General features: G+C 40.5%; 1 protein-coding gene across 2 annotated transcripts; it reads right to left on the bottom strand.

Annotated features, from left to right (window-relative positions):
- Positions 1–235: 235 nt before the first annotated feature.
- LOC147604265 (homeobox-leucine zipper protein HDG2-like) lies at positions 236–8,638 on the bottom strand. Of its 2 annotated transcripts, none has more exons than XM_086795380.1 (11): positions 7,864–8,638; positions 7,379–7,587; positions 7,175–7,292; positions 6,852–7,040; positions 6,281–6,736; positions 5,015–5,116; positions 4,073–4,279; positions 3,565–3,739; positions 1,791–2,062; positions 1,540–1,635; positions 236–1,278 (listed from the first exon to the last, which is right to left on the bottom strand). In XM_086795380.1, the coding sequence occupies exons 1-11, from the start codon at positions 8,041–8,043 to the stop codon at positions 880–882; spliced, it is 2,403 nt and encodes an 800-aa protein (XP_086651506.1). In that variant the 5' UTR covers positions 8,044–8,638; the 3' UTR covers positions 236–879. The 2 variants fall into 2 exon arrangements, with proteins under 2 accessions (XP_086651506.1, XP_086651507.1); XM_086795381.1 differs by having other exon boundaries at positions 7,379–7,610; positions 7,864–8,414.
- Between the last annotated feature and the right edge of the window lie 3,902 nt (positions 8,639–12,540).

Here is a 12,540-nt window from a genome sequence, read left to right as displayed (position 1 = left end):
TTAATGAGAATTCGATAAAAACTATGCAGCACATTAATGAGAATTCGATAAAGTTTGCAAGGCATTATGCTCAGCAGGAAGATTTCATCAAGATATTCTACTAGTCCTAAACTTAAACTATGCAGCACATTAATGAGAATTCGATAAAAACTATGCAGCACATTAATGAGAATTCGATAAAGTTTGCAAGGCATTGAGACAAACCAACCCATAACCTCTTTGAGCTCAGACCTTATTAAAAGAAACTTCCATCAAGTTATTTCTTTTGATTTATAAAAAAAACCATGTACAATCTTTGGCAGGCATAGCGTGTACATAGGTGATGATGGAGGGGGGTAGGAGTGGGGATAAAGTCAATGCCCGAGCCACTTCCCTTGCATAGTGGTGAAGTGAGACATGGTGAAAGATCAAAACTGCTGTTGATGTGCCCAAGTTTGGCACATTTCTTGACTGCAATTTGGATCTCCACATCAGAGTGATTTTAAAAAAAAGTGATACTTTACCACTTGGCAAGGGTGTTTGTGGTGCGTTCTTGACTGTTTCTTCCTTCCTTTGTTACTCTAATACTACTGATACTACTGATACTCCTTATGATAAGGGCTTCTTCAAGGCCTCTCTCTTCATTGGTAAATCCTAAGGCTTGAGGGAGATATCAACACCTTTCTCAATGCTGAGCTTGTGTCTTAAAAAGTGTTGATCTCCCCTCAATCATCCATAGGTGGGGTAGTGGTAGTAGAGCAAAAACACAAATCTACATACAAGGACCTATAACCATACCTTGATGGGGTCTTTTTTTTATTTTTCACATAAGATATAGGCAGCCTGCAAGATCTAAAATAACCCTAAAGAACAGCAGCCCCATAGCTTTGCACCCAAATGTCACACATTCTCGCATGCGAGGGCCCCCTTGATGCGAACCACGGTGTTGGAGATGAGCTTGTTCACTGTGGCAACTGAGCCTAGTGATAGTCTTGCAGTGGGTACATGGTCAACAAGGATCTGGAAGGCCACTGTAAGCAAAGAGCCCCCTGAGGGGGCTCCTGCTGATGGTGTTGGACCTAATGCTGGCATGTTGTTTAGAGACAAAGGGCGCCTTTGGGGACCATCTGGGAGGATTGCAAAGCCAGAAGGTAAGAGAGCAACAGAGTCAGGATCACCCCCATTCAAAACAGCACTCATGGCAGCTATGTCGACAGGCGCATACACCACCACCGAGCATGATTCATCTGTGCAGCATTCTTGCAAGATGAGCATGTTACTTTGATTGGAATTGATGGGCTGTAGGAAAAATCACGTAGGTTAGGACACAACAAAATTAATAATTAAGCTAATCAAGCAGTAAACATAAGGGCGATGAGGGCTCATTACTACAAGGCAATGAAGCAACGTTCTTACAATACAAAGTAAACGAGTAAAAGTTAACCATACTTGAAAAAAACTCCATGCTATAAGCCTCCTACAACTTTTCGATGAAGTCTTGAAAACGTATTAAATAACAGATGGTAACAGCTGCGGACGAGATGGAGCTTTGGTACTTACGTTGACTCTGAGCAGAGAGACACAGTTGCCAGGGTCTTGTCCTTTGGCAACGTAAAACATCTCTTCGACAACACCGGTGTTAGAAAGGATGTCCCACTGGGAACAAAAAATTACTGTTAACGCCTGCTATCATTAAACATAAATCATCCACTACGCAGGAAAATTTACGAATTAATCACCTCTCAAGTAGTCAAAATCACTCCAAAATATGCCTACTAATCAAAAAAAACTTAATGGGTTTCAGCTTTTACCTCTGTCCTGTAGCGTTCATCTCTGAGGAACTGGAAGATCCTGGCTGGGGACACGGGTAGCCACAGAGAGGTGGCAGCGCTGAGCACAATGCCTGGTGGCCTTCCAGGGTCGTCCACGCTCTTGCGGATCACCACTCGCACATCATCTGCGCCGCTCCCAGCCAGTGTCACCCACGTGTGTGCAGTAGAAGCGCTCACTCCCTCGCAGAAGTTATTGGTCATCCTCTCAGCCAGCTTCAACATACTCCTCCTCCCCTCAGCATTAGGAATCACTGCATGTACGTTAACATCAAGTAAAGCCTGATTAACCTGTCATTCAGACATGGGAGCCTAGACAGGTGACTAAGCATATTAGGGATCACTGCATGTAGATTAACATCAAGCGAAGCCTGATTAACCTCTAATTCAAACATGGGAGCCTAAACATTAGGAATCACTGCATGTACATTAACACTTATTATTATTCAAACATGGGCGCCTAGACAGGTGACTCAGAGAGCATGCAGCAGGGCCACACTGTCTTCCTTCATACTTGACAGTGTAGGCACGGACCCTTCCTCGCCGGAGGGGATAGTGCCTAGAGCGCTGATGACAGGTGACTGAGTGAGCATGCGGCAGTGCCATGCCCGCTTCCTTTGTAAGGACACGGAGGATGTCATCTGTGCTTAGAGCACTCGGTGACAGGTGATTCAGTGAGCATGCAGCAGTGCCATGCTGCCTTCCTCTGTACCCTTCTTCACCCGAGGAGTCAACGGAGTCACTTGGCATTACAGGAACCTAATGTGGCTTTTTCCTATACATCCTATGTATATATACCTAGATGAATCCAAGAACATGCCCAAATTCACCTTATAAGGAAGTGTGATTTATAACCTCATTGAATAAACCATCAACTCCATTATGCATAGTATGGCCTACATACTACATATTACGACATCCCCACTAACGTCATCGATGCCCAATAGGGGGTGTAGAACTTGGTATCAATATATGCTCCCAAACACACCTCACACACACACACACATAAGAGCATACACTCATACAAAGGTCTGCGTATTGAGTTTTGTCAAAGCTCCAAAGATATAAGGCAGACTCAACCATAATGAAGCCTAACACTAAGGACCATAACAAATAGAAAGAATTATTACAACAAAAAGGTAGTTGATAGGGTGCACCACTAAAGATAGAAAGAATTAACACAATATCAACTGGCTGCCACGAAAATTTCACAATGTGAAATTTGTATGTCCACTAATACAACATAAAGATATACCTAGATGAATCCAAGAACACGCCCAAATTGACCTTATAAAAAAATGCAATTTATAACCTTATGGTAGTCATCCACAAGAAAATAAACCATCAACTCATCATACATAGTATGGACTAACGTCATCAGTGTCCAATAATAGGTGTAAAACTTGGTATCAATATAGAAAGAATTATTATTACATCCTATGTAGTCTCCCTGCAAGAGAAGCCAGCCATGGAGGCTCTTATATACTCTGACATCCTTGAATGGAGGGATGTAATCCACTCATGAGCGGATGTTTGTCTTTTTACTTAATATTTTGATTAATTGGGAGGGATCTAATCCACTCATAACAGGAAGCTTACACTAGAATACTTTTTTTTAAAAAGATGCAACTTATTTTAATTAAAAAAAGCAAGATAGCTTTGCCCGAGTATGTGTGCAATTTTAAGTCTTTTGACTCCACCCCAAATTATTACATTATATAGAGTTAGTTACCATGATTTTTCTAACATTGCTTACCGCTCAAATCTCGAGATGGAATGTTGTTGGCAAGCACAGTAGCAATCCTCTCGCATTGTCTCTGTAATATGCACAGCCAACGCAGAGCTCCAAAAGCCATGCCAGAGCTGACAAAAGATTGATAAAGGCTGTGGACAGCTCTGGTGTCAGCCTCCACATGCTCCACCCATGTGACCTAACATAGCACATACTCACGATGTTTCATTGCATTTTAAAACCTATCGTGGAGCTCAAATAAAGTTTAGCCTCAGGAAGGTTAACGATCATGGAATTAAGGCTCTAGAAGCTAAATTAAAATCAAATTAAGGATTATAATAAAATTAAGGTTCTAGAAGGTAAATTATAATCAAATGAAGGCTAAGTAAAGCATTCAATGAAGGCTAAGTAAAGCATTCAATGCAATGACCACGAGTTAACCTTTGGAAGGTTGATTATCATCGCTCTAGAAGGTAAATTAAAATCAGATTAAGTCTTAGTAAAGTATCAAGGATCCTTTCAATGCAATTACCTTAGAGTAACCACTGGGCATCTCCTCGATAATGCAACCAGAGGGGCGCCTTCTACAACGGAGTAGGGCTGGAGGGGGGTTGCCACGCAGGCTGTCAATGGAGACGTCAACCACCACCCATACATTATCTACGCGCTTGGAGTAGCGCAGGAAGTAATTCTCACGCGTGGGGACAAGTGGCGATGGCACTTGGAACTCCGCATACATCTGCAATGCCAAAAAAAACCATCAAAACAAAAAAAACACCACTAAAGAATGCCAGCAGGCTTTAGACCGAGTGGAGCTAACTTGGGCCTGCTCGGCGTGAACCCTGGCCTTCGAATGCATGTATAGGCAAGGTTTAGGAAAGATAAGTTCAGATTAAAGGCTTCTCTTACGCTCAAGTGAAGGAGATAAAATGCATTAAAAGGCATTCCTACGCACTTTTTGTTTAAGTCGTGTCGATCATAATGGGCAAGTTTTAGAGAAAAATCTCATCTGCACAATATCGCGTGATAGAGATAGCCTTGCATTCCCACGGACATCGTGTCGATCATAATAGCCAAGCTAATCCATTTCAAAATCTCATTTTAATCACAATGGCCTAGTTTTTGAGAGAAATCTCAAATTTCAATTATGTCAAAATCCAGGGTGGCCAAGCTTTAGAGAAGAGAAATCTCAATAATCTCAAAATCCAGGGCGTATAACCCAAAAAAAACCAAAGAAGCGGACTTAATTGTGCCCATGGAAAAATCTTCTTAGCCTAGAACTTGTTCAATGAAACAAGAAAAAAAAGACTTTGTGATAATTGAATTGGGAAAATGCTTGTTCACAAAATTAAGGATTGATGTAATGTTGGGTAAAATTAATTTCCCCAGAACATTGCTGTTTAGCAAAATTAATCTTTAAAAAAAACGACCAGTAAGGCAAAACCAAACAAGTGAGTAATGGGTCTGAACTCACCAGCTGGATAGCCCCATCATAAGTTCCTGCAATGCCCGTGGAAAGCACTTCCACCGTTCGCACTCTCGAGATGATTGCAGAGAACATTTCGGCCCAGCGATTCTGCAGAAAAATAATAGTTAGGTCATTTGATAGGTCGAAATTTGATGAAACTAAGCAGCTTGTTATGTAACTTAGAAGAGGGTAAGGTTTAAGGATAAAATTATGGTGGTTGCAGACATAATCCCGGCCCGTTTAGAAAAATGGCAAGGTTTAACGATAAAACTACGCTGGTTACAGAGATAATCCCGGCCCATTTAAAAAAGGGTAAGGTTTAAGGATAAAATTATGGTGGTTACAGACATAATCCCGGCCCATTGCACGGCCCCATCTTCGCTGCACATGGTTCTTAGGAAGAGATCTCCCACGTGTGAGCCCTAATCGTCAGATACGCGGGGCTCTGGCTCTGTTTACAGCCTTAAAAAAGTCCACAACAAGTCCACTGGCATGTAGCCTGGCGATGGCGCAGATGTAAGGCTCCTCGGGTAGGTACATGGGTTAGACGTCATTACACAGTGTGAGAAGAAAATTTATGGTTAAGCACAATTGTAAATTCAAATTCTAAAAAATACCTTCAAATATTAAAATTGAGGTCTCAGACCCACCACAAGTCTAAAGTCGTAACAGAAAATCCTCCAGATTTTGGAAATTTCTTGAGCCCTAAAATCCTTAATTTAAGATAAAGGTTTCCTCCAGATTTTGGAATGTTCTTGAACCCTAAAATCCTTAATTTAAGATGAAGGTTTTACACAATCTTTTTTCTCGTACAATGTAGTATAGGGATTGGACTCCTCTAGCCTACAGCGAAATACATAAGTGACGTTTTTTAAAAGATCTTTTTGCAAAAAAAAATTATAAATAAAAAAGGGTTAATTTATGTCAAAATGATGTAAAGGAAGATATACAAGGACTCGTTCAAAAAATATATGGTACCCTTGAATGAAGATAACAATGCAATAACTTCTCTAATACAGTAGTGAATCATACATGTTCATTGCCTAAGAAAACATAGAGAGTGTTTAATTAATAAAGTTATGAAGATGGAATAAGACATTGTTAGAGACAAAGAGAGATGGGTTAAGCAAGGTTAGTGGAAACTTGCTTACATGTTTGTTGTCTAAGAAAATATTGCAAAAACGACCTCAACAAGAAAGCGTTTATTAACGATGTTTTGAAGGTGGATTAAGGGATTGTTAAAAGGAAAAAGAAAGAAGTGGAAGCTCTCACCGCATCCATTAAGGTCTCCACTAATGAGGTGAAGTTCATAATGACGAGGCCTGTGTGTCTTGTGGTTTCGGATTTAAGGCCGAGAGGGGTAGGGCCGATGCCTCGAGGGAAGCGTTGCAGGTAGGCCTCGTGATCAATAACTTCGGCACCAGGGTTGTTAAGGTCGGCTACCCAGAGAGGCTCTCCGGCTTGGGCGACTTGCAGGAGCTCCTCCATAGACGCTACCGCTAGCTCAACCACAAGGGGCTTCTCCACGTCTGTGAGACCAAATGGGCGGGCGGCTATGTCCGCAACCGTCGGCCCGGCCGTTAGCTCGTTACCGCCCAAGGCGTGCAGTGAGCCTTGTAGCGCATCTAGGGCATTAGCAGCTGATCCTGATGGAGAAGATGCAGAGAGAGGAGCCTGTTGAACTTGCCGCCCAATATACTTAGCCGCCATTGCAGTGATGCGATCTATCTGCAAGATATCGAATTAACATCTTAAATAGCAGACTTTCTAGATTCAGCTTCAGATACATTTAAATTATGCCTTGATAAGCAGCATCTCTAGATTGAGCTCAACCCAATCTTACCTCCTCTCGCAATCTCACGTTTTCGATCCTCAGTTGCTGCTCGTCAAACGACATCTCTCCCAAATTAGCTGGCCCTCCACAGCTGGGGCAAGACACATTCCTCACGGCATCCCTCAATGCAAAGTTCTCCGCTTTCAGCTTCTCATTCTCCGCTCGCAAAACACCGTTGTCTTGGCGTTCATGATGGGCCTAGAAATGCACCACTAAGCTCTCACTAACCGCCCCCAAGAACGAACTCATTAATAACAAAACGCTCATTAGTAAGCCATTAAAGCATCCTAATCAAGCAATAGTCTTGTTAGTGCCTTAGCCTCATTTGTCACCTTCATCTGAGTCCTCTTGTTTTGAAACCAGAACTTGATCTGCCTAGGAGAGAGCTTGAGTTCTTTACTGAGCTCTTGCCTTTGCTTCTCATCTGGGTGAGGGCACTCTTTGAAAACCCTGTTGAAAGATGCAGCAGAGACATATATGAGAGTGAGGGCTTTGCGACAATAATCATTCTTTTATAAAGACTGAGACGTTCCCACCTCTCCATCTCATGAATTTGATGAAGCGTGTGCCTGTGGTAACGCTTTTTGGTGGGCTTCGGGTCTGCAACCTCATGATCCTCGCCTGAGCCCCCCTCCATATTTTCACTGCTGGATTTACTATCTGATTCGTTCTCTTTCTGCTTAGCCACATACTCGCTCTCGGCCATTTGAGCTCCATCAAGGAACCCTCCTTCAGCACCACTTGGCTGCCATTTACGCAGCTCCAGATCTAAGGATTAGCAGCTTTAATTAAGCTAAGCACAGAATCAGCTCTACCCCACCGCACTCTAAATACACTACTGTCTTCAAATTAGGAAAATTGTCTTCAAATTAAGCTAATTTGATAAGTAGATTCAACCCATGCTCACAATCATTTTAGCGCATATTTGGATATGTACCCTAAGATTATAAAACCCAATTCCATTAGAAGTACAGACTTGTATTGGTCCCATGATAAGCGTTGGCTTCCCACACTTTCTTACCGGTGCAAGAGACAAGCCTGATGAAGAGAAGACATTTTTGCCCTGTAATTCGATAGGTAGAGAGGACAAAAGCCGCGGCGGCACCATAACCCCTGATAGCATGTTACCAAAACCACCAAATCCCCCTCCTACTCCGAAGCTGCGGTTAGGGAGTGTAACAGTCTCCCCTACTGGCTTCATACCTTTTTACTCCAGCAAAATACTTAACAAGGTATCCCTCTACAAAAACCATAGGTCATGGAAGTATCCAAATAATCACTAAGAAAATAACTAATGCAATGTTTCTTGCACCCACATACATGAGAAAAAGAGCGAGGTATGTGGAGTGGAGAAGCAAAGCAACAGAGAGAGCAAGGGACTGGAGAGAGCGGTAGAGGCTGGGTAAAAGCCCACAGAAGCCTCTAATAAAACCTAGCCCAAAGAGAAAGAAAGAGAGGTGAAGGATTTATATGTGTCTGTGAGCGCGCGAGAGAAGCAAATTGAAGGGGAGAGGAGGAAATAAAAACTATCTGGGACGAGGGGGGGTTAATACACTGACTACAGTGAGGAGTGGAGTGCAGCCTGAGAGGGGAGGGAAGAAGCACAGTAAGCGTGTGTGACAGTCACGGACCGTGCGTCTGGACACGCATGTGTGTGTGTGTGTGTGTGGGGGGGGGGGGGGGGGGGGGGAGTGGAGTAATGGCGCTCACGGAGAGGTTGAGCTTTGAGGCAGAGAGAAAGGGCAAAGAATTAAAGGAGGCGAGAGCGAAGCTGTGGAAGACAAAGGCCAATCAAATAAAGAAGCGGAAGGGCTATCATCATCGTAAGGGCATCTTTTACTCCATCTCGACGGTCCATCTCGTGCATGCAAACGCGACGTGATCCGACGGTCTATATCTATTCATCAGGATAGCGCCCCGAGTGGGGCGGTTGGCCTCGCCAAACTTGCAGATGTCCCGCTAATGATGAAATCCAGTGGAGCCAGTTTAGCTGCCAATTTAGCCCGGCCTCTATTTTCACCTAAGCCGCTTAAATGGCGGCCATTTTAGCAACGTAACCGCGGGGCCCTCCCCCATGCATGGAATTCAATGGCGGGAAATCCGGACCACGTGATACGTAGTTACAAAATATTTACTATGAGCGCACGCTTGTCCTTTTGACCACGGCGCCTTTGTAAAAATCTTCAAATGTCTTGTTGCCCGTGTGAACGGGACCGTCCCAAAGTCTCCACCAAATCCATACCCACCAACAACTAGCTTTTTCCACACCAAAAGGAGACCCTAGGGGGACACAGGACGGACAGTGCCCCCCCCCATTGACTAGATGCATGCGTGCTTCCTCCATTTTTAAGCTTCACGGCGACGTCTTCCTCCCCCCTTGGCGAGGTGTGTACTCCCTCCCCCCTTTGTGAGTGTGTATGCGTGGAGCATTTTATTCTCATCCTAGCACATCAATTTTGCATATGTGACCAAATACGTTGTAAGCATATGTGACATTTCAATAATCACAAAGTGCGATTCAAACTTTCGGATAGAGATAGATCACAGATGCTACCTGCATGCGTTGATTATGATTGAAGCCCATGAGTTCTTTGAAGAATAGCACAAACTCACTTCCACAATGTTTAGTGAGATTAGGGTTGTTTTCATGAGTTTTTTGAAGGAAAACACAAACAAACTCCTAATGTTCAGCAAGATTAGGGTTCACTAATGGAACAAATAGACTTTTTTGAGATTAGGTTTTATATTTTGTTATCACTATTTGATATTGGATAAAAATAAAATAACATCCATCTTTTGAACTACATATTGGATAGCAATGAGATAACCTCCATCCTTTTAACTTCATATTGGATAGAAATGAAGTAACCACCATCCACATTAGTAACCTCCAGCATTTAAACTATATAACTTCTTTTAAGAATGCAAACACATGTAGTAAGATTGGGTTGATTGTTTCCAGGAACTATACCTATAAAACTTTAGAAAGAAATGAAGTAACTTCCACCTTCTCAACTATATGACCTCTTTTGTAGACTTTTAGTTCCATACAAACTCCACATAACATGCAAATGGGTGTAGTAGATTGTTTGCTCATGAAAACATACATCTAGTTTTGAATGATGAAAAACTATGTTTTTCTTACTCATTATAAGATTGTAAAAGCTTGTGAAGAGAAAAATTACTTACTTAGCATTTGGGAGCATATATCATGGCATGTTATGATAAAATTACATTTATTATCATCTTAAGAAGATTCAAACCAAACAAAGTGATTGTATGAGCTGAAAAGCATGTATGATAATCTTGCTTAGGTAGCAATTACAAAAAAAAAAATGGTGATATCTCCTAGTCTCTACACACACACTTGTGGGCAACCCTGCCTCTTATGGGCTATCGAGATGTTGCCTTGAACACTAGGAAGACACCTTCATTTGAGCATATGACTGCTTTACTAGCTAAGTTATGTTACGTGGGTCATCATTTGCCTTTCATAACACTATAACCTTTAAGCATAAATACAAAATAAGAAATTTCATTCTTCAAAGTGTTTGGAGCTAGGGGTGATCTTCAAGACCCTTGAATTCTTCTCCATAAATAGTTTTATAAAGACTTCAAACATTTGTAAGTGTGTGAAGCTTATTAAGTAAGACTCTTCATAGATGTTCACTCATCATCCACAATGAGCATTTTACCATACCAAGCTACCTTATCCTTTAAAAGTAAATATCCATCATTTGTAAAGAACATTTTACCATACTAAGTAATCTCATTCTATAATAGTATCCTTCTCATCATTTCATTTTTTGTTAGAATTACATTATTGAGATAGATATGTTATTTATTCTTACATTATGGTTAAGTGAGTACTTTTTTAAACAAGTCATTAATCATATAAATTGGCAATGTGTTTTGCAAGTAAGTGATCCTTGACATGGATTTTGAGTAGGTAGATTAATAAACATGCTTGACCTCTCCTTTGATGAATATGTTTTTAGGCTACACTATTGGTGAGGAATTCTAAGTAGATCTTTTAAAGCATTCATAAACTCAATCAAGACACATAAAAGTGGTACTTGTCCCACACCTCCTTAAAAGAACTAGGGATGTAGGTCCAATATGAAGCCACCAAGATTAGAGGAACGGTATTCAATTCACTACGTTGACCAACTTATAAAGTTATAGTATCTAGCTCACTGCATGCCTAAAAAGGATGCTTGCATTGGCATAAAAGGATTATTTGAAGTTTTTAACACTAATATGATCAAGCATATTAGTAGCTTTTAATTTTCTCCTTATGTATAGCCTTGAATGAAGTTTATTACAATTTAGGTGGCAGATATGTAACAAGAGGTACTTGGTCTATGTGGATTATTTTATACACTACCAACCACCAAGTTACACTATATAGAATTTCCTAAAAGTTCTTAATGTACCCCCATTTTAGCTTTGCAAAACTACCCACATACATAGATTCATGCATATGTGTATGTATAAATACATACAAGAAAATATTTATAGATCTAACATGTGTACAACATATATACACACATACATCCATAAATTCACAAAAGCATAGACATGTACATGTATACAAATATACAAATATGTAGTCATGTGAATTGAGACCCCTAATAATTTTAACCGCTTATTTACAAAAATACAATATGCACAATGAATTAATGCATGCATACATGTAAACATACACATATGCACAATGAATTAATGCATGCATACATGTAAACATACAAATGTTAATAATGTGTACATATATATTAATGATAACTTTGACCCCATGATTATGGTAACCCTTAAGATTGAAAATGGCTAAAACAATGCACCTAATTTAAGTGGTCTCCTTATTTGCCATGATTATGGTAACCCTTAAGAGTGAAAATGGCTAAACTAATGCAAGTGGTCTTAGTTTTGCATCTAATACTACACCTAATGCAAGTGGTCTTAGCCTTGCATCTAATACTACACCTAATGCAAGACTTAGTGGTCTTAGCCTTGCATCTAATACTACACCTAATGCAAGTGGTCTTAGTCTTACATCAAACACTAACCTTTGTAGTACAATTGGCACAAAATAGGGCATTTAAGAGACTTGAAAGAGAACTCAAGCATGCTACATATTGTACAAGTCCACACTATGACAATGTACTAATGCTAGTCATTTATTGAATTTGTTAGAATCAAAAGTGGTTCTAATGGCCTCATGACTACTTTATCTCTTGATTTCAAAATATTGTAATATCTTTTGAAAAGATACTTTTATTAACATACATGCTTTTTTATATTGCACAGGTTATAATTGTGTGTTGGTGTGGATGAAAGATGAAAAATGAACAATGCAATCATTTAAAATGAACACACGTTTTAGTGATTTAACAACCATGGATGAAAGATGAGCAATGCAATCGTTTAAAATGAATACAGGTTTTAGAGATTTAACCAAAGATAGATGATGCAATTGTTTAAAATGAACACAAGTTCAAGCGATTGAGGGCATTTAACTTGGGTACCAGGCCACACTCGTTACACCAATGTGTATTGTCTTAACTTTCTCTATACTTGATTTGCACACTCTACAATGTTTCCCCTTCTCTATACATTATGTAGTTATGCACCATGTTCTACATCAATGTGTTAGCCTCACTAAAAGGTTAGAATTATGAGAATCAAAAGCTATTGCTAT

This window comes from Cibotium barometz, chromosome 62 (genome assembly GCF_041138505.1).
Source record: "Cibotium barometz isolate CiBa-2024 chromosome 62, ASM4113850v1, whole genome shotgun sequence".
Lineage (NCBI taxonomy): Eukaryota > Viridiplantae > Streptophyta > Polypodiopsida > Cyatheales > Cibotiaceae > Cibotium > Cibotium barometz.
The sequence above is the reverse complement of the archived record's forward strand: the minus strand, read 5'-3'. Positions and strand labels throughout refer to the sequence as shown.